This window comes from Trichosurus vulpecula, chromosome 1 (genome assembly GCF_011100635.1).
Source record: "Trichosurus vulpecula isolate mTriVul1 chromosome 1, mTriVul1.pri, whole genome shotgun sequence".
Taxonomy (NCBI): Eukaryota; Metazoa; Chordata; class Mammalia; order Diprotodontia; family Phalangeridae; genus Trichosurus; species Trichosurus vulpecula.
In genome coordinates, this window is record NC_050573.1 from 466890346 (window position 1) to 466912965 (window position 22620).

The following is a 22620-nucleotide window of genomic DNA, read 5'->3' on the forward strand; positions in this document are numbered from 1 at the left end:
TTAAATCCAATAAACGGGCAAGTCAAGACATTGGTTCTCTTTGAGAATGAAGGATGAACAACAAAAAACAGTAGGAAAGAAGGTACACATGGTACAGAACCTCCTCTAGTGAAAACTCTTTAGGCAAGGAAGACAGATTTCATAAGCAAGCATCTCTGTGTCAGCTTCCATTAGGGTGAAAGAAAAAGGTGGCTCACCTTTATATACAGAGGCTCTCTAGGGTGATCGATAAGAATGCAAGCTTTTTCCTCCCACACAGGATTGAGATTCTTGTGTATTATTTTACTTCTAAAAACTTCTTTTCCTCCAATTTTAAACTTCACGTATGGATCACTTGTCCCTGTTTAGAGAGAGGCACATTGATCCGTGTTAATTATGTCATCATGCAAACAGGAATGCTGGCTCCAATCACAAAATGTTTAACAGAAGATCATGAAGAACATCATATGAAAAAAATAAGACTCAAAGATCTTTTGTCTTGTTTTCCTTACAAGATGAAGAGTCAGTCGATATATTTTTATATTTGGACAAGTTTCGTCTTCTTTGTCCCAGTACGAATAATTATAACAGCAATAACAGCAAGGGTTTCTACACTGAGATATTTAATTCAAGCACTAACAATAATAACAGAAGGTAACATTATGCACACATATATACATTTATATATATACATATATATACACATACATACATACATACATACATAGTGCTTTGAGATTTGTGAAATACTGCAGAGACAACATCTCATTTGATATGATCCTTACAACAACCCTGAGAGGTAGGTGCTATTACTAGCTTCATTTTACTGATGACAGAACTAAGGCTGAGAGGTTGTCACTTGCCCAGGGTCACCCCACTATTAACCGTCTGAGGTAGGATTTAAATTCATTTTCCCAAGCCCGGCACTCTATCCACTAGGCCACTCAGATGCCTCTATCTTCTAGATGAATACAGTTCTATCACTGATTTTAGTAGTCTTATATTTGTGGCTTAAACTTCATACTTTTTAAATGCACTGAGGGGAAATGAATCCCAAACTGATTCTCAACTCCACTGTGAGTCATGACACTATCTTCTCTCCTTCTAAGATTTTTTAAAGGTTAGAATATTGGGAAAGGAAAAGAGATAATGGAATTTTCAAAAACAAATATAAGGCTAAAAATTCCTGTGAATTAAGTCTATTTTACCTCATCTATTCCCTGACCCTGTCTGGGGTAGACCAATCCAGACTAAAGAGCAAAGAACAGCTCACAAAAACATTTTATTTACCATCAGGCAACCTGGAGTTTAGTCTCTGCTTTACTTCTAGGTAGTTGTGCAACCTTAGGTATGTCCCTTCATCTTTCTAGGTCTCAATTTGCTCATTTATGAAAATGAGGGTATTTGGCTATCTTATCTTGAAGGAAGTATTCAAGTATGAGTCTATGATTCCATGAGGCCATCCCTGTACACTCAGAACGTTTTTAAAGGTTTCAAGAGAAAGATGTTCAAGAATTTCCCTAAGTCATTCCCATGAGTAGCAACCCACACTATCAGAAACTGTTTCCCTTCCTAAACTCAAAACCCCTTATGAAGTTTAGGTTCATTTTAGTTCTGATCACAGCAGAGTGATGGTCATTAACCTCTGTATGCTCAGGAGGCTACAAAGTCCCCCCATCAATCTTTTCCTCCTAGGTTTCAAAAACAAATCCCAAACTCCCAAACCAAATATCTATGCCTTTTCAACAAAGAAATTATTGTCCAAATATTTTTTGATCACTGTATCTTTTTCAAAATTCTCTACTTTCCTCTTAAGATGGGCAGTCATAAAATGAAGATAATACTTTAATCTAAGACTAGTGAAGAATGAGAATAATGGGGACAATAGGGCATTGCATTCTTTGCCATTCATTAAGACACCAGGTTAGGTTCTGGGATGCAAGAGCAAAAGAGAAACAATGCCTGCCATGCCCTGTTCTGACTTCTGTCTCTAGTTCTCTTTGCTGAAGTGTAAGGGGAACCAAAGTGAGACTTTTTGTTGTCTTTTGTTTTGGAGTACTTCTCAGCACTAAGGCAATCACTTGGCTTTGATTGAGTCTTGCTCTTGTTTGCAGGAAGGCCCACACCCTTTTTCGAATTAGGTCACTAGAGGTGTGAAACTCTCCAGAGGTGTGAAGCACTCTGACCCTGAAGAAGTCTGAGCTTAACATTTTGTTTGGGGCTCACTCACTGGAAGAGTGTTGGTGTGGAGACTAGGGGTCTCCCACCCCCTGGTTCGAAAATCTAGATATTGGTGCTTCTCTCTCTGGTAACAATGCATGTATTGCTATGGTCTCACAGAAGCCTGTCTGTTGATTTGTGTTATTTTCTCTGTTTCTAATTTCTGTTTGTATTTGCTCTGAAATTCAGGGTGCTGACTTTTCCCCCTGAACTAAGTGAATGATTTATGTATGTTTGATTATAGTGAGATTGTAAACCCCTTTAAGTTGCTTTCCTTAGAAAAGCAGATCAAAGAACCTGTGCTAGCAGCCTTCCTGTGTGCTGGTGTTATTGGCCTTACACAGCCACAGTAGCCAAAAGCAACACTGTTGCTACATGAAGTATCATTGATGCTCCCTGAGCGTGAGTATACCAGTACTTTGCCATGAACTTTCTTTCCTTCTTTCCTCTATAACTTCTGTCTTAGGATATAGCTCTCTTTCATTGCTATTCTTATATTCTCTCTCTCTCTCTCTCTCTCTCTCTCTCTCTCTCTCCCTCCCTCCCTCTCTCCCTCCTCTTTTTCCCTCTTCTCTATTTTTGGTGAAAGCACCACCATACTCAGTCACCCAGTTCCCAGCCTCGGAGCCATTTTTAACCCTTCCTTCTGTTTTTTAAATTTTATTTTTATTTATTTAATATTTTTAATTTTCAGCATTGATTTTCACAAGAGTTTGAATTACAAATTTTCTCCCCATTTCTACCCTCCCCCCACTCCAAGATGGCATATATTCTGATTGCCCCATTCTCCAGTCAGCCCTCCCTTCTGTCACCCCACTCCCCCATCCCCTTTTCTCTTACTTTCTTGTAAGGCAAAATAGATTTCTATGCCCCATTACCTGTATATCTTATTTCCTAGTTGCATGCAAAAACTTTTTTTAACATCTGCTTTTAAAACTTTGAGCTCCAAATTCTCTCCTCTCTTCCCTCCCCCACCCACCCTCCCCAAGAAGGCAAGAAATTCAATATAGGCCACATGTGTATCATTATGTAAAACCCTCCCACAATACTCATGTTGTGAAAGACTAACTATATTTTGCTCCTTCCTATCCTATCCCCCTTTATTCAGTTTTCTTCCTTGACCCTGTCCCCTTTCAAAAGTGTTTGCTTTTTATTACCTCTTTTCCCTATCTGCCCTCCCTTATATCATCCCCCCTTTTTTATCTCCTTCCTCCTTCTTCCTGTGGAGTAAGATACCCACTTGAGTGTGTATGTTATTCCCTCCTCAGGTCAAATCTGATGAGAGCAGGATTCACTCATTCCCTCTCACCTGCCCCCTCTTCCCTTGCAACAGAACTGCTTTTTCTTCCATTTTTATGTGAGATAATTTACCCCATTCTATCTCTCCTTTTCTCCCTCTCTCAATATATTCCTCTCTCACCCCTTAATTTGATTTTTTTAGATATCATCCCTTCATATTTTACTCACCCTGTGCCCTCTGTCTACATATATAATATATATGTATATGTGTATATGTATATATATATATATATATATGTATATATGTATATATATGTATATGTATATGTATGTGTGTGTGTGTGTGTGTGTGTGTGTGTGTATTCCCCTTCAGCTACCCTAATATTGAGATCTCATGAATTATACGCATCAGCTTTCCATGTAGGAACATAGACAAAACAGTTCAAGTTTAGTAAGTCCCTTATGACTTCTCTTTCTTTTTTACCTTTTCATGCTTCTCCTGATTCTTGTGTTTGAAAGTCAAATTTTCTGTTCAGCTCTGGTCTTTTCACTGAGAAAGCTTGAAAGTCCTCTATTTTATTGAAAATCCATATTTTGCCTTGGAGCATGATACTCAGTTTTGCTGGGTAGGTGATTCTCGGTTTAAATCCTAGCTCCATTGACCTCCAGAATACTATATTCCAAGCCCTTCGATCCCTTAATGTAGAAACTGCTAGATCTTGTGTTATCCTGATTGTGTTTCCACAATATCCAAATTGTTTCTGGCTGTTTGCAGTGTTTTCTCCTTGATCTGGGAGCTCTGGAATTTGGCAACAATATTCCTAGGAGTTTTCTTTTGGGGATCTTTTTCATGAGGTGATCGGTGGATTCTTTCCATTTCTATTTTACCCTCCAGCTCTAGAATATCAGGGCAGGTCTCCTTGATAATTTCTTGAAAGATGATATCTAGGCTCTTTTTTTGATCATGGCTTTCAGGTAGACCAATAATTTTTAAATTCTCTCTCCTGGATCTATTTTCCAGGTCAGTGGTTTTTCCAAGGAGATATTTCACATTGTCTTCCATTTTTTCATTCCTTTGGTTCTGTTTTATAATATCTTGATTTCTCATAGAGTTACTAACTTCCACTTGCTGCACTCTAATTTTTAAGGTAGTATTTTCTTCAGTGGTCTTTTGGACCTCCTTTTCCATTTGGCTAATTCTGCCTTTCAAGGCATTCTTCTCCTCATTGGCTTTTTGGAGCTCTTTTGCCATTTGAGTTAGTCTATTTTTAAGGTGTTATTTTCTTCAGTGTATTTTTGGGTCTCCTTTAGCAAGTCATTGACTTATTTTTCATGGTTTTCCAGCATCCCTCTCGTTTCTCTTCCCAATTTTTCCTCTACTTCTCTTACTTGCTTTTCCAAATCCTTTTTGAGCTCTTCCATGGCCTGAGACCAGTTAATGTTTTTCTTGGAGGCTCTTTGACTTTCTTGACTTCTTCTGGCTGTATGTGTTGGTCTCTTTTGTCACCAAAGAAAGAGTCCGAAGTCTGGGTCTGAATCTGAGTCCGTTTTCGCTGCCTGGCCACGTTCCCAGCCAACTACTTGACCCTTGAGTTTTTGTCAGGTATGACTGCTTGTAGAGTAGAGAGTACTTTGTCCCAAGCTTGAGGGGCTGTGCTGTTGTTTTCAGAGCTAGTTCCACACAGCCAGCTCTGCCACACCAGCACTCCTCCTTCCCCAAGAACCGCCAACCAGGACCTGACTCAGATTTTAAGCAGGCTCTGCACTCCTGCTCTGATCTGCCACTTAATTCCTCCCATCAGGTGGGCCTGGGGCCAGAAGCAACTGCAGCTGTAGTTCTGTAGCTGCACCTCCTCCACTGCCCCCGGGGCAGTGGCTGAACCTTGAACTCCTTTCACTCTGTCCCCGCAGTTTTTCCTACTAACCTTCTCTGTGGTCTTTGGTGTTTGTTAGTTGAGAAGTCTGGTAACTGCCACAGCTTACTGATTCAGGGTGCTAGGGCCTGTTCCGCCCGGCTCCCAGTCTGGTTGGTCCAGGCACAGCCCATGCTGGGCTCTGCTCCTCTCCACTCCCAGCTCCATGCGATAGACCTTACCCAGTGACCATCCAGGCTGTCCTGGGCTGGAGCCCTGCTTCCGTCTGCTATTCTGTGGGTTCTGCAGTTCTAGAGTTTGTTCAGAGCCATTTTTTATCAGTTTTTGGAAGGTCCTGGGGGAGAGCCCTAGGCAAGTCCCTGCTTTCCACCCACCATCTTGGCTCTGCCCCCACTTCCTTCTTAATTACTACTGATACTAGCTAACAATTTAGCACCTACTTTGTGCGAGGCACTGTGTTAAATTCTTTACAACTATTGTCTCATTTGATCTTTTTTCAACCCTGGGAGGTAGGTGCTATTATTATCCCCGTTTTATAGGCGAGGAAACTGAGGCAAACAGAGGTTAAGTGTGTCCTGTCCAGGATGACACAGCTAGTATGTGTCTAAGGCTGGATTTGAACTCAGGTCTTCCTGACTCCAGGCCCAGTGTAGTATCCACTGTAGTACCAAACTGACCTTTCTATTAGTTTGGGAGCTTCTTGAAGGCAGGGACTGTCTTTTGTCTTTTTTTTTAATTCCCAGTGCTTAGTACAGTGCTTGGCACATAATATGTATTTAAGAAATTTTGATTGATTGATTGATTCCTTCCTCCTCACCCCATCCACATCCAATCATTTGCCAAGTATAGTTGATTTTACCTTTACATTCTCTGCCTACTTGTCATTCTCTTCATTAAGCTCTCATCAGTTATCAACTAGAATATTCTAAAAGTCTCTTAATTGGTCTCCTAGACTCCAATGTCTTTCCCCTCTGCTCTACCATTCATACAGCTGCCAAATTAATTCTCTTAAAGCACAGGTCTGACCATACTATTCTTCTGCTCAAGAATATTCAGTGACTCCTTTTGTCTCTGTGGTAAAATATAGTCTCTTGCTTATGGCATTTAAAGTCTTCCATGTTATGATTTTGGCCTATCTTTCCATACTTAATATAATTCCCCTTTATATACTCTACATACTAGTCAAACTGGCCTATTTGCTTTTCCCTGTAATCACTATTCAAACTTCAGCCTCCACTCCTTTGCACAGTCTGTCACCATACCTGGAATGCATTCCCTTCTTACGACTTAGAATCTTAGAATCTTTTTTTTAACCACTACTCAATATGAACTTCCAAGGAAATCAAAGAAAGAAAGCTAGTTAACACAGTAATTAGAGTACTAGGCCTGGAGTCAGGAAGACCTGAGTTCAAATCCAGCCTTAGACACTTTCCAGCTATGTGACCCTGAATAAGTCAGTTCTTTAATGTACTTCTATTGGCTCAATTATTGCCTCTATGAAGGGTACATAGCCTTCATAGAGAATGTGTGTGTGTATGATAAACATATACATACATACATATACACACACATATAATATGTGGTATCCATGTGGAGATATCTAGCCGGTGATTGGTTATGCAGGTTTAGAGATGAATAGATATACCTCTGAATCTATGTAGATAAACCTGTATATCTCTTTTATCTCTATCATCTATTTATCTATCTGCCTCAGTTATCTTAACTATTAAATGAGAATAATAATAGCACTTACCACCTAGGGTTGTTATGAGGATCAAGTAAGATAATCCTTATAAAGTACCTGGTGCTCAGCATGTAGTAGCCATTTAATAATTGCTTATACCCTTTCCATTCCCATATGCCAAAATATTTATAGTAGTTTTTTATGATAAGATAGCAAACATTTCACAGGAAGCATAAAGACTTTAAAAGTACGGCTATTTGGGAGACAAATTATATATAATATATACATATTATATAATTATATATATATATATATATATAGAATGACTTTATATCTAATTATATATATATATGTGTGTGTGTGTGTGTGTGTGTGTGTGTGTATACACATAAAATGACTGTGCGTTAACAAGAAAAAGTTAAAATACGTTCTCTGGGGAGTAGTTAAAACTTTTGGCAGTTAGATGGAGCAATGGAAAGAGTACTGGGCCTGGAGGCAGGAACATCTGAATTTCAACCCAGCCTCAGACACTTACTAAACATATGACTCTGGGAACACAACCTTACTCTGCTTCAACTTCTTTATCAGTAAAATGCTGATAATAATAGTAGCTCCCAGGGTTACTGTGAGGATCAAATGAGATAACTGAGTGTAAAGAGCTTTGAATATTTAAAGTTCTTCTTCCTCCTTCTGATCTTCCTTCCTCCTCCTTCTTCCTCCTCTGCCTCCTTCTTCCTGTTCTTCCTCTGCCTCCTATTCTTGTTACTTGTTATTATTCTTTTAGGAAGATTTCTACAAAATGGTTTGTGTTTTTTTTTTTAAAAAAACTCTTAATGCTTAAACGAAACTGCTTATTGCCTGGCAATGCTGGCTGACTGAGATATTACCATAACATAGTAACTGCTTTTATATACTCTTTGGTTAGACATTCATTGGTTTCCTGGACCTGGTACCCTGGAGCTGAAGCCTTCAAAAGACACCTCCTGGTGGAGAGATGGGAGACTACAGGTGAGGAACGAGGAATACTTTTTCCACACGTGGCCAATGTTGATATCTTTTAATTGACAATTTATTTGTTTCAAAAGAGAGCCTTCTGCAGAGGGGAAGAACCACTGGGATATGACAGCAATATTTTTAAAAACAACATCAAAATAGATATTTTTAAAAAAATTTAGAATACTAGATAATTTTAAGAATGATCTTTTTTTTTTCCTTCTGCTGCTATGCCCTTAATTTTACTGTTTTTTTCTTTTGTGTGAAAACAACATACTTCCCTGCATGGTACACTGGAAATCATGCTAGATTTATAGTAAAAAAAACCTGGCTTAGAATCCAGCTATTTCACTTATTACTTGTATGATCTTGGGCAACTCAAGTGACCTCTCTGGGCCTCAGTTTTTTCATCTGTAAAATGAAAGGCTTAGAATTAATTTCTTAGAGGTAATTCACAAATTACCTCTAACTTCACTTCCTTTTCTACCTCTATGGACCTACAGTAAGATTCAGACATTCCTAGTTTTTGACACAAGGCAAAGGGTTGTTGTTTTTTATTATTTTTAAGCGTTAAGTAATTGTTTCTATAAGGGCAGTTTATTTGAAAAATTAATATGGCCAAAAAAGCAATATTAAAAAAGCTTAATTTGACAAATGAAAAAAGTGAAGGTATTTTAATGGATGATGCCTTCTTTTTCATTATAGCTTCACTTTTAATGTAGCAATGCAGTAAGGATTCTGCTACATTAAACAGTTTGCCATGAGAAATAATATATCATAATCTGCCTGTGAGAGGGTGCTGCAATTTTCTGCCCACTTCTCAGTTACATGCTCCTAATTACCTATGCTTAGATTGCTCCTACCTCCACAAGGTGGGAGGAGGTAGGAAGAACCATATAAAGAATCATATGATTCCACAAGAACCATGATAAAGCTGCAAGAATGAGGCAGAAAAGTAGGTTCAATATCTGGAGCCTTGCTCCTGTTATCCTGCCCTGTTGCAGTCTCCTTATCTGGGATCCTGATCTCTTGTTGCTCCAACTATTCTCTCTGAATTCTGGACAAGACACTTGCCTGCCCTGCACTAAATCTCCAGCCCAGTGCTTCATCATGGTTCCTGGTGAACCATGGAATCTCAAAGACTATGGGAGTAGAATGTTAGCTCTGGAAGTGCCTACAAGGATGAAAAAAATATCAAGTTTGGTCCTGTGGTTGACTCTATGTCTGCTGTCTGAGAACTAGCTTAAGATGGGAGAAACTTATCACTAGGTGGCCTGAATGATGATGAACTTGTAGGACACGGCAGCTCTTGAAGGCCATCTAATAGGTTAGTCTAAGAGCCTTGGCATGGGTTGAGTTGATGTGTGAAAGGCTCCAAATCTACTTTACCAAACACAACAAGGCCTTAGTACCCCTTCCAGGCTGTACTCAGATCCAAATTATGAAAATTGGCTATAATTGTCTGTGTTCAAATAGTAAAGTAACCACTGTATTAACTGGGTGCAATGCATTACATTAGGTTTCAGAGGGAGAGATGAAATAAATTGAAATTCCTGGTCCTGACCTAAGGAAATCATATCCTTATTCCTTTTGTAGTATAGAAGGGGCTGTATATACTCTACACCTCTCATTCATGTCTCTACTCCTCATAATGTGGCTTCCAGCCTCACCACTCAGTTGAAACTGCTCTCTCCAAAGTTAACAACCATCGCAACTGCTAGATCCATTGACTTTTTCTCAGTCTTCATTTTACTTAAACCCTCCTGCAGCTTTATATAACATGAATGATTCCTTTCTTGGTATTTTCTCCTCCCTTGGCTTAAATAGTAAGCCTTGTTCATCCTCCTCCTTTATCTCTGACCATCTCAACTCTGTCTCCTTTATTAGATCATGGATTCCTGATCCTACCCACTAAGCATGAGAATAGCCTCAAGGCTTTCTCTTGGGCTGTCTTCTGTCTACATTCTCTGTTTGGGTGATCTTACTAGCTCCCTAGGCCCAATTATCACCCCTATCTAGATAATTCCCAAACTTATATATCCAGCCCTAATTTCTCTCCTCAACTCTACTTCTTCATTAACAAAGGACTACTGGACTATTGGGTATATTTACCTAGAAGTCTCAGGCAACTCAAATGCAACATGTCCAAATCAGAACTCATTATATTTCACTCAAAATCCACCCCTTTCCCCAAACCTCCATACTTCTGCCAAAGAGAACGCCCTCATCACTGCCATCACTGACTCTACAGAAACATCACTCCCATTATCAGATCTGTTATAAAGTCTTATCAATTCTATTTCTATCACATCTATATTTATTCCCTCTTCTCTCCCCTCATGTGACTTCTAACTTAGTTCAAGCTCTCATCATATCTTGCCTAGACTATTTGTAAGAGCCTTGTAAAAATGGGCTCTCTGTTTCTAAGTCTCTCCTCTTTCCAATCCATCCATTGTACCACTACCAAGCTGATATCCTAAAACATAGATCTACACACTGTTCCCTTCCTCTTCAATGGTTCCCTATCACCTCTAAAATAAAATAGAAAATCTTTAACCTAGTATTTAAAGCCTTTACAATCTGATTCCTAATGACTTTCCTCCTTATTTTATATCACCCCCCCACTTCATGTATAGTATGTTCCCATCAAACAAACTTATTAGTTGTTGCCTATACACAACATTTCATCTTTTACCTCTGTTTCTTCACTCAGGCTGTCTGTCTCCCATATTAAGCCTATATTGGTTCCCTTCCTCCACATTTTAGAATCCCCCCCTTCCTTCACAGCATAGCTCAGGAACAATTTCCTAAACAAGAGTTTTTCTGGTATACTTTTCTCCCTCTCTCACCTTCCATAAATGTCTTCTGCCTCCTGAATTAATCTGTGTTACATCTTATTTACTTATTTTTGCTTATGATTTATCCCCTTAGCAGAATATGATCTCCTTGAGGGTATGTACTGGTTTGTTTATTTGAGGGGGTCTTTATATCATTAGTGCCTGATGCAGGGCTTAGTGCATGTTGTTGTTGTTCTTTGGTAGTTTTTCAGTCACGTCCAAATCTTTGTGATCCCATTTCTTTGCAAAGATACTAGATTGGTTTGCTATTTCCTTCTCCAGTTCACTTTACAGATGAGGAAACTGAGGCAAACAGGGTTAAGTGATTTGCCCAGGGTCAGACACTAGTAAGTGTTCGAGGCCGGATTCAAGTTCAGGAAGATGAGTCCTGACTCCAGATCCAGCAGTCTATTCTTTGTGCCACCTAGCATAGAAGATTTTTAATAAATGTTGGTTGAATTTTTTAATCTAGGGAGATGAACATGCACAGATGAAAAAAAAGCCTTGGGAACACTTACCCCCCCAAAAAGCTACACAAGTGCAAATTGATAGAATTTGTGGTTCACTTGGCTGGAGCTTAGTGCTAATGAGGCCAAATGACAGATTCAATTAAAACCTTGGCCAGCTATCCCCCAGATGTATTTCACTGAACCACAAAATGAACTGGGCTAGAGACTGCAATTGGCTCAGTACAATTCCATAACAACTAGAGGAAAAACACCTCAAAGTGCACACTCTACTCCATGTGGGTCATTCATGTCAATTTATCATCACCACTTCCTAATACTGTAGAATGGAATTTGATAAATTCCTCTTTCTAAAGCACTTCCTGTGACAGATCTCTGTGTTCTATTTTTAATTTTTATTAAATTTTTACTTAAACAAAGCCTACCTTATTTTAAGTCCCCTTTCAAGCTCTCAACCTGACAACTTGGACTGGTTTGGATCCTTTATCATTTCCTTTTGAAATATCCAGTCTCTTTGTTTTCTATATACAGAACTGGAAAACAGAGCTAGAAATGGGGTGGAGCAACCAGAAATCTGTCTCAAGGCTCAGAAAAAGTGCTTAATAAATGCTTGGTGATTGACTTCATAAATGTTTTAACAGCACTTAGTCTTTTGAGGGTTTTTTCTTCTGTAGCTGTGATTGCCCTAATGAATGGCATTCCCCAAACAACTTCCAATGCAGATAAGCGCTCTTTTGCAATTTATGGTCTTAGAAAGTAACTGGGGGGAGGGAGGGGAGACTAGGTCAAAGTAATTTGCCCCTGTTTATCCTTCTAAGAAGTGTAAGAGGCAGGGCTAAAATCCAAGTCATCCTGACTTTGAGGTTGATTCTTTATCCAAAACACCAAAGTATATCTAGTCTCAATGACTTAGCAAGATAATTGAAGCTTCCTGGCCTCATGGATAAAACACAATTGCCAATACAGTAACCAACATCCCCAACCCCCACCCCAATCAGTCAGTCTACAAGTCAACAAGAATTTATTAAGCACCTACTAGTGCCAGGCAAAAGATAGCCCTTGCTCTCAAAGAACTCACAGTCTATTGGGAGAAATATAATACAAACAGCTATGTGCAAACAAGGTACATGCAGGATAAATTGGAGATAACGGACATAAGAAGGCCCTGACGTTAAGGAAGATCAGGAAGGGCTTCTTATAGAAGATGGGATTTTAGCTGGGACCTGAAGCCAGGAGATGGAGATGATGAAAGAGAATTCAAGGAATAAGGGACCCCCAATGAAAATGCAAAGTCAAGAGATGAAACATGAATATAACAGCAAGGAGGCCAGTGCAGAATACAAAGTGGAGAGTAAGGTCCAAGATTTGGAAAGGTAGGGGTGGGCCAGGGTATGGAAAGGCTTTGGATACTAAAAGTAGGATTTTATATTTGATCCCGGAGGCAACAGAGAACAACTGAAGTTTGTGGAATAGAAGGGTGAGGGTGACATATTTTAGGAAGATCAATTTGACAGCTGAGCAGATGATGGATTGCACTGGGGAGAGACTTGAGCCAGGGAGACCAAGCAGAAGGGTACTGCAATAATGCTGGCATGAAGTGATGAAAGCTTGCACCTCTGTGGTAGCAATGTCAGAGGAGAGAACTTGTCTTAATTATCTTGTATTATTTTTCCATCATAAATCACACTTAATGTAGGGGTGCATTTTTTGTGCTGCTTGCCCCAGGGACCCATATTTCTAGTAACAACCGTTCTTTTTAAAAATTCAACTGATTTAAATTGATTAAAGAATGCAAGAACTAATGATTTTTAAAAGAATATAGGAATAGCACTGAATTTGCAAACAGAAGACTTCATGATGTTAAGGCTTCTGCCAATCACTTAACATCTGTGGGCCATGGTTTTCTCATTATCACCCTAGTGTTTCATTATTTCTAAGATTAATGACTTAAATTTTTATATTACTTTGTAGTTTTAGAAGCATTTCACACAATAGATAGAACACTGGATTTCGAGGAAAAGGAAGGCCTCGGTTCAAATCCTGACAGCAGCTGATCCTGGGGTGTGTTAGTTAAAGTTTGTGAGCTTCAGTTTCCCTCTCTGAAGAATAAGGAAAATTACAGCACCACCTCAAAGGATTCTGGTAAAGATCAAGTGAGATCACAGACATAAAGTTCTCTGCAAACTGTAAAGCATTATATCAAACCCTGGATTTATTATTATTATTAATGCAAAGATAATTAGGTTTAGAAGGAAACTCAGAGATGGTATAGTTTAACCTCCACATTGTACAGATGTCAAACCTGAGGTTTATGGGGACTAAATGATTGGGTCTAGAAAAAAGGTGTTGACTCCTAGTCTTAGATGCCTATTAGGAAGTATGGTTTACATCAAATGGTAGAGCTGTGTGTAATAGGCATAATATTGAATTAGAAATGATGAAAAATTATGAACAACCTATATTTTGCAAAAGAAAAGGAAAAAACACCACCCTCCTCTGCTTTGGGGTTTCTCTATCCAGACATCAGCAGTCCTGGCCATCATCGCCTTTTCAGATGCAATATTTGATTTCACCACTAGATGGAACTCACACTTATCAAATTATTTTAAGGCATGCTCTGGCTCCTAACCAAAGTTTGAAGAGTACATTTTCTACCCTCAAGAATTCTCTGTGGGTCTAAAATATTTTTAATTGATATGCATTTTAATTATCTGTGTTGGTTTGTTGTACTATTATCTTCACCAAAGTAAAAATCTTTCATTACCAGGAGAGAAAATAAGAGAATAGCAGACAAAAACAGGCTGTGCTGTGAAGTAGAAATACCAGCAAAAGAGATCTCTTATTTAATTGGCACAAACTTCCGATGCAACTTTTGCTTTCTCATTTTCTCTCAATTCTACCTCAGAATTTCTTTCAAAATGATTTCAATCTTGACTTAGTTCTACAACTTGGTGCTCTAAGTACCTATTCTGTACCAGGTATTGGGGATTTAAAGGAAAAAAAAAACTTCTCAACCCCAAAGATCCTGCATTGTATCAGCGAAGATAATATGTACATGTATAGGTATATACAAAATAGACACAAAATGATTGGGAAGAGAGGGCACAAGCCTATGGTGACATCAGGAAAGGCCTCATGCCAAAGAAGGTGATGCTTGAGCTGAGTCTCCAGGGACATTAAATACTGAAAGAAGTAGACATGAGAAGAAAGTCAATTCTAGGCATGACAGACAGCAAATACAAGAGTATGGAGATAGGAAATGGAAAAGAAAGTAATGCATATAAATTCTGGAAAGGAGTGATAGGAGCAAGTTTTGAAGGAGTTTAATGAGAAGGGGGGATGACATGATCAGATTTGAGCTTCAGGAAAATCAATTTGGCAGCTCTGTGGAGGATGGATTGGAGAGGGGGAGGCTTGAAGCAGGGAGGTCACTGCAATAATCTAGGCAAGAAGTGATGCTCAAGGGGACCTGTGGGCTGGGGTGGTGGCTGTATGGGTGGAGGGAGACAAGGGAATGGATGGAAAAAATGCTTTGTAGGCTATCTGGGAGTGAGTTAGAGTAGAGTGATGGGTTAAAAATGACAAGAGGTTCTGAATCTGTTGACTAGAAGGATGGTAGTGACTGCAACAGACAGACAGATTTGAAAGAGGGGAGAGTTATGGGAGAAGATTAAGAATCTTATTTGGACATGTTGAGTTTGAGATGCTATGGGATATCCAGATTCAAAACATCCTTCAAAAACTCCAGTTTTGCTATAAGTCATGTTACCTGGACTACCCTGAATGGAAAAGTTAGTTGTGTTTGCTATTTTTATTTTGTCCTGAACCCAAATTTGTTATCAAAAATAACAAATAATAAATCCACTAGAGGTTTTAATGATTATATCATAAAGCACAATATGTAAACACATTGTTTTTCCTGTAGGCAAGCTGCTTGTAAATTTATTTAAACCTTATACAATCCATTAATTTTCATGTAATTTTAATTCAACTTTCAGAACTAAACTTTTCCTCAAGCAGGTTGATGCTTTTGAAGGAGCGATAAACATTGTATACACAAGATGGCAGCCTCCCTTCTTGTAGGAACAGCAGTATATGGTTCAAACAGCATAAGTTGGATTAAGAACAGAAGTAGCCATCTACTCAATTTTTAGATGTTGCTTCAAGTTAAATGACTTGACTCTTTGTCAAAATTAAATCATCTTCAATCAGAACAGGATGTATTAAAACAAAGGAATGGACATTCAAAGCAGTGAGTGAGGCTCATGAGATAAATATAAAAGCTTCCTATTCACATGCATATGCTGATCTCTCATCCTAATCAAGCCAAGAGCATAACTTGTAGGCTGGTGGTTTTAAGAGCACTGTGTCTAATAGTGAAATGCATTTGGTTCAAAGAACATCACCACAAAGATATTTAAACCTCTGTCAAAAGACAAGAGTATCAGCAATCAGACTATCTTCCTGAACACAGCTTTTCATTGAATTCTGCAATTTTCCTAGTTGTTTGTAAGTGTATGCATCTGTTTGTAATAAATGTATACAAACACACACATTTTTGTAAAACATAGTTGCTGCTTTTTACATAAGGGGAGACAAATTCAGAAGAAGCCTGCTGAAATTGGAGAGTTATTCTGTGTAAATTGGAACGCTCAAATGGTTCTGTGGTCTCCTTAATGTGGGAATTCCCTCCAATTATGCAGAGTGCAGCCCATCCATGTCTGTCCATGTTGTGCAATTCTTGTTGCCCAACATTAGGTTCATTACAAGTATTCACTTAACACTCTGGGGGCCTTCTTTAATTTCTCCTCTCAAAGCAAGGATATCAGGGGACCCCGCAGGCTCACCACAGTCATCCCTTGTACTGGCCAAGTGATCAATCCATCTTCTGTCCATATGCTCAGACTAACCACAATTAGTCAACAAATATTTAGGCCAATTAACATTTCAATCATCATTTATTAAGCACTTACAACATGGCTGGAGATTGGGGAGACAAAAATGAAAAAAAGGAAGACAGCCTTTGTCTCTAAGGAGCTTGCAATCTAATGGGGGAAGACAAAACACAAAAGGAAGCTGAAAATCAGGGGCCAAGGAAGGGTATCATGGTGGATGAGCCAGTCAGAGACCCGGTGGTAGTGCAGTCAGATGAGAAATGAGGAGATGCCTGAGCTGAACTCTCTCCTTAAACAAAAGTTTGGAATTTATGGCCCTACCCTCCAGAGAGGTAAAAGGTAGGAATGAGGTAGAATACCAAGGCTGATTGAGGAAATCTTACAGAATAAGGAGGTTACCCCAATAATGAGTTTCCTGGAGCATGTTGGATGAGTCAGTCAAAGAAGTCTCCAGATAGTGCAGCCAGGTGAGGAATGAAGAGATGTCTAGTATTATTATTTATGTACATGTTAAATGCCAGGTCCTCAGCTAAGTGCTGGGGAAACCAAAAAAGACAAAAACCATCTTTGCCCTGAAGAAGCTTACAGGAGAGGAGGCAACATGCAAATAGTGAGGTACATAGAAGATATGTACATACAGAGTAGAGTGAAGGCCCTTCACAGGGAAAGGCCCTAGGATCAAGGGGAGCATGGAAAGGCCTTCTGCAAAACATGGCCTTTGAGCTGGGTCTTGGGGGGATTGTAAGAAGCATCTGGACTTCACAACAAATAGTACTATACTGTAGCAACTCTTTAGGTATAAGTTCTTCTATCCACAAAGATCTAAACAAATGAAGCCATGTTTCTCTCAAGCTCTCCTGCTCAGGCTCATTCGTGCTCTGTCGCTCTCTCTCTCTCTCTCTCTCTCTCTGTCCCGTTCTCCCTCCCTCCCTCTTTCAATTTGTACAATTCATTAAAATAAAGGCTGAAGGACATAATAATGTTAACATATAAAGCCTCTGCTGAAATGCTCCTTTAACATCACATCTCTGAGTAACTTTAAATGCCATGCCATGGAAGTGGCCAGTTCTAGCAGGTTCTGCCAAACTGAAAAGGCTGTATGGTTTTAGTGATGGACAATGCCTATTGTCTGAGGACAAGCCTAGCTAAGCTCAAGGAGGCATCACCAGTTTGGCTGCAGGGTGATGAATTTTTTTGGACACAGAAATAAAACCATTGTCATGAAGGGAATACCTAACACCAGTGAAACTACATATCCATGAAGGATATAAGGCATTTTTGTCAATGTTCAGTCATGTCAAACTCTTTATGAATCCATTTGGGGTTTTCTTGGCAAAGATACCGGAGTGGTTTGCCATTTCATTCTCCAGCTCATTTTGCAGATGAGGAAACTGAGGTAAACAGGGTTAAGTGACTTGCTCAGGGTCACACAGCTAGGATGTGTCTGAGGCAAAAGTTGAACTCACAAAAAGGTGTCTTCCTGACTCCAGGTCTGGGATTGTACCACCTAGTTGCCATATAAGGCATAATATAACTTTTTTTTTTAAAAAATGGTCTATGAATTTATGTGAAACTTGCTTTCATGCAGAATGCTAACGGAATGGGAGAATTAGATTTACTATTCATGTTAACTGAAAGTTAGCATACATGACATTTTCAAAGAATGGATATATATGTATAAATATGTATACATAAATATATACTTTCATGAGTCAGAAGGCACCCAAAACTCAAGCAATGCCTCAGAGTTGCTTTCTAAACAACTTTTAATTATGTGGAAATTTTAAGAGGATTGAAATCTATACCAATCCTATAAAATACCTTGGGAGTAGTAGCTTAAAGAAAAAATCCCAATGTCAGCATGTTCAGTTGCTATTTTTATCCTTCTCATAAAAGCTGAGTACAGAATGTGTAAAGGGTAAGAATTTCTGTTAGAGTCTGGATAAATGCCATTTAATTCCGTACTCGTGCACATATGGTATGACAATAGGCAGCATCTGAATATATTTTCCAATTAGCCATTGGAAGCTTATGTAAATTAAAATGTGGAAGGAGGAGTGTTTAGTTACTTATTTTCACCTTAATCAAAATGACCACCACTACCAAACTAGTATGCAGATTGACTTTTTTTTAAAGTATTGATTATTAAAATATTATACAGAGCTTTCCATTTTAGAATATGAGTTTTTGCTTGGTACATTACAAAATGTAGATGTACAATTACATACTGTTTTCCTCTAGATTATGTATGTGTCTGTGGTAGATCTTATAAGAGAAATAGTAACAGAGTTGGTAAAGTGAAATCAAGTAGAGTGACAAAAAAATGTATAAATCTAACATTTATTCTCAACCTATGTTGTAATTTTCTACATTGGAAACAGTTCTTCCTCTTCGTGTTGTTATGTGTAAAATACTTAAGCATGCAAAAAAATAATAATTATAAATTTGACAAAAATTGTAGGCTAAGATGGAACATTGCTCTGAATAAATTAAGAGACAGCGGTACATTAGAAGCAGCAGCTACTAAACTTCCACATTGGTGCCTGTTATGATAGATAAAATCCAGATCTAGTCACCTGGGGAAAAGGAAAACAACCTAGGATGGTTCAAAACATGAGCAGAGGATATTGGTCATATACATGTAATATGGGTAATATAGGCCACTAGGTAACCTTGGCAAGTCACTTAACTTCTATGCCTCAGTTTATTAACCTGTAAAATAGGGACTATACTAGTACCTACCTCATAGGGTTTTTATGAAGATCAAATGGGATAATACATACAAAGAACTTTGTAGAACCTTACAGCATATTACAGGGGTGTCACAAAAGCCTAGGTGTAATTTTATGCTTCAATAGCTAAGCTTTAAAAACTAAGACTTTGGAGCTATTATTATAACATTAATTATTATTAATTACATTATTATTATATGTTAAAAGTTTTTGAAGTTTGCCTTAAGATTCACATTCCAAGCAAAATAAAAAGAGAAAAGAATTAATGAATCATAATAATTTATAAATAAATATCATGTAATTAACAAAATAAATTTAAAAGTGTTTAAATTATTATAATAGATAATAAATACAAAATATTATATAAATAGATAATAAATATATTATATAAATAGATAATTAATATACTATATAAATATATAAAATATTATATATCATATAAAATATATAATATATTATGTAAGTATATGATAAATATAGTAAAACAAAAATATAGAATATAACAAAATTATTATAATAAAAACAAAATAAATAAATAAGAATAAAAATATGACAATGGTCTAAAAATCAAAGGACAATTTAAATCCTTTAACTGTGCTTGGGGGACATAATAATTACCGTGACTAATTTGGCGCTTTAAGATTTACAAAGCACTTTATGTTCATCACCCCAACTCAATTTTACAACAATCCTTAGATGAAGGAGTTAGAGATACCATTTCACACAAAAGAAAACTGAGGCTTCCAGTACTTAGATGAATTGCTCATGTTCACACAGCTAGTAAGTGCAGGAGATAAGATTCAAATCAGAGTCTCAGCTGACCAGGTCGAATGTGCTTCACAAAATGTCCCACTACACTACCCACAGTGCCAAGTATGGAGAACTAACCACTAATTTTTACTTGTAGGTGCAAATGTCTTTTTGATTTAGCTGCACAAATAGAAATAAGGGGTTCCCAGAAAAATTAGCAGGCAGCAACGTCACACTGAGGCACAACCACCCCTCCCCCACTGGGCCATGGTAGCCATACAAAGCTCAGGGTTATGAATGTTTTAAGTTCAGGGAGGACGTGACCCTGAAGATCTTAGGGGGAATTAGTACATCAGCTTGGACTAATATGCAGATCTTTCAACTCTTTTCCTGTTCTTTACACTCTACTACACTCTGTCAATGAGTTAACAATGAAATAAAGTGGTGCCCTCAGAGGCCCTTTGAAGGTATATAGGGTTACAATAAAGGTCTCAGATTACTCACTCATATTAGCAGTTCTGTCTCCTTTTTCTACTGGTAGTTATTCTATCAGCCACCATTCCTTCTGTTGATAGTATATCCAGTTCCTAACTGTATTTTCATTTTTAGAATATAATATTTCTAGTTTATGCACAATTATCTGACCTGAGGGCAAAGTCCATGAGCTTTTTGGGCACTTATCTGTCAGTCACAGTTTTTTTTTTTTTGGTTGTTGTTGAGGCAATCAGGGTTAAGTGACTTTTTCAGGGTCACATAGCGAGTAAGTGTCAAGTGTCTGAGGCCGGATTTGAACTCAGGTCCTCCTGACTCCAGGGCCGGTACTCTATCCAAAATCTTATTAAAAGCCTATCAAGAGCAGAAGATGGGATCACAGAGTTAGAACTGGAAGGAACTACAGATGTTATCTAGTCTAACCTCCTCATTCAACTGATGAGAAGTAAGGCCCAAAGTGGTCCAAATGACTTCCTGGGGTCACTTGACTAGTCTGTCTCAGATGAAAGATTTGACCCTATGTCTTCCAGATTCTAAGGCCAACTCTATGTACTCTGCCACACTGCCTCTGCTCATTCACAATCCTTTTAACATTACTTTTGAGTTCACAGCTGGATTCTGAAAGAAATATATTTTCAGAAGCATCACCTTGAAGTAAGAGGAAACATTACTAAAGAAGGAAGGAATACCACCCAAGATATTGGATTAGTGAATTGGATTGGTCAATTTTACTCGTATGGGCAGCTAGGTGGTACAATAGTGCACAGAACGCCAGGCCAGGAGTCAGGAAGACTCATCTTCCTGAGTTCAAAGCTGTGTGACCCTGGGCAAGTCACTTAGCCATGTTTACCACAATTCCTCATCAAATGAGCTAGAGAAGAAAATGACAAACCACTCCAATGAGTTTAAGAAGAAAACTCCAAAAGGGGTCACGAAAAGTCAGATGTGACTAAAACGAGTGAACCACAACAAGAACGTAAACTGACAAGCAAAAAGGTGAAAGGAGAAGGAAAACATCAATCTATACAACAGGCTCCTATGTTGTATATTTCTATAAAATATATACAGTATGTTCCCTTTAAGCCCAACAGGCTTGAAGTTAAGAATACACTAAGTGCAAAGAAACATCAAGGTAATCTAATTGTAGATTTAGGGCAATATAATTCAGCATGGCTTAATAGAGCATAGAATGGTTAAGACAATGCAAAGTAAAACTTTAAGCTAAAACATAAAGAGAAATATTTGGGTTGGGTTAGAGTATGGGTTATTAATCTAAGGCCTGTTAACTTGGTTTTTTAAAAAAAATATTTTGATACCTATGTCTCATTGGTTTCCTTTGTGATCCTATGTATCTTATTTTATTTATTTAGAAACAATATCCTGACAAGGGGTTTATAGACCATGAGCTACTTGAGAACAGTGATTTTTTTTTTGCCTATCTCTAGCACTGAAAATAGTGCCTGGCACATAGTAGGAGTTTAAAAATATTTGTTGATGGGCTGATTCCAACAGGGTTATTCTATCTTAGACTTCTGACTCAGTACAAAACAGAAATTTTACCAGCAATCAGTATGCTTGGGGCATAATAAAACATAAATAAAGTTTGGGGTCAAAACCTTGAAAGGAAAAAGCAACACTTGGGATATAGCTCTGAAAATGTGAACTGAGTTGCAGGCAAGTGCAGGAGGGCTTGCTTTCCACCTGGCATGTATTTTTCTCAACAGGTGTTCCCCAAGTCTGTTCATTCTTTGTGTACACACATTTATATTTCTCTCTCAGTTTTTTTAAAAAAAATCTTACCTGTGAATTTTTATTCAGCATATGTTCATAAAGAAAGACCTTCTTGTTGCTGTCTATACCAACTAAGCAACTATGACAACCTAAAAGTAATATTCAATACATTGAAAAAATGAATGTCAGAATTTTAGATCTCATTTGGTCAGTGGGAATAGCATTTGCCAAATTAAAAATCAGAAGATCATAAAACAATTAAGGCCAATTTTTTTTAAGTTTTTTACTTGTAATACGAAATGTTGCTTTTCTTATATGTAGCAGCGCCAGATTTTTAGGAACAGAGCCCTAAATGCAATTCATTGTAGCTAGCGCACAGACCACCAAGTTTGTGTTTGTACACACACATGAAAAGGATAGGACACGTGCGCTAATTGACTCCACCACCAGCTGGGTCTTAATGTTGGTTCTAGTATGGAGAAATGGAGCAGCACCCATAAGAGTCCTGGGAAACTAGCCTGGCTGAGGGAGAGGCCCATGGGAATTAGGGTAAGCCCTGTTTTATACTCCAGAGGACAAAAGGAACCAGAGCCCTTTAAAAGGGCTCTAATCTATGTTAAGCAGACCCCAGGCAGCTCTGACTACAATAACCATGAGTAAGCTGCATCTCCAGAGGCTACTCAGTTTCCTTGGGTATTTAGACAATGCATTTATGGAATCATTAATT

General features: G+C 38.2%; 1 protein-coding gene across 1 annotated transcript in view; it reads right to left on the bottom strand.

Moving 5' to 3' along the window:
- The window catches only part of MCTP1 (multiple C2 and transmembrane domain containing 1), a 716792-nt gene that overhangs the window by 347512 nt on the left and 346660 nt on the right, over nt 1-22620 (bottom strand). The window contains exon 4 of the mRNA XM_036740827.1: nt 198-340. Coding sequence (XP_036596722.1) covers nt 198-340 — 143 coding nt within the window. The remainder of the gene's footprint in view (nt 1-197; nt 341-22620) is intronic.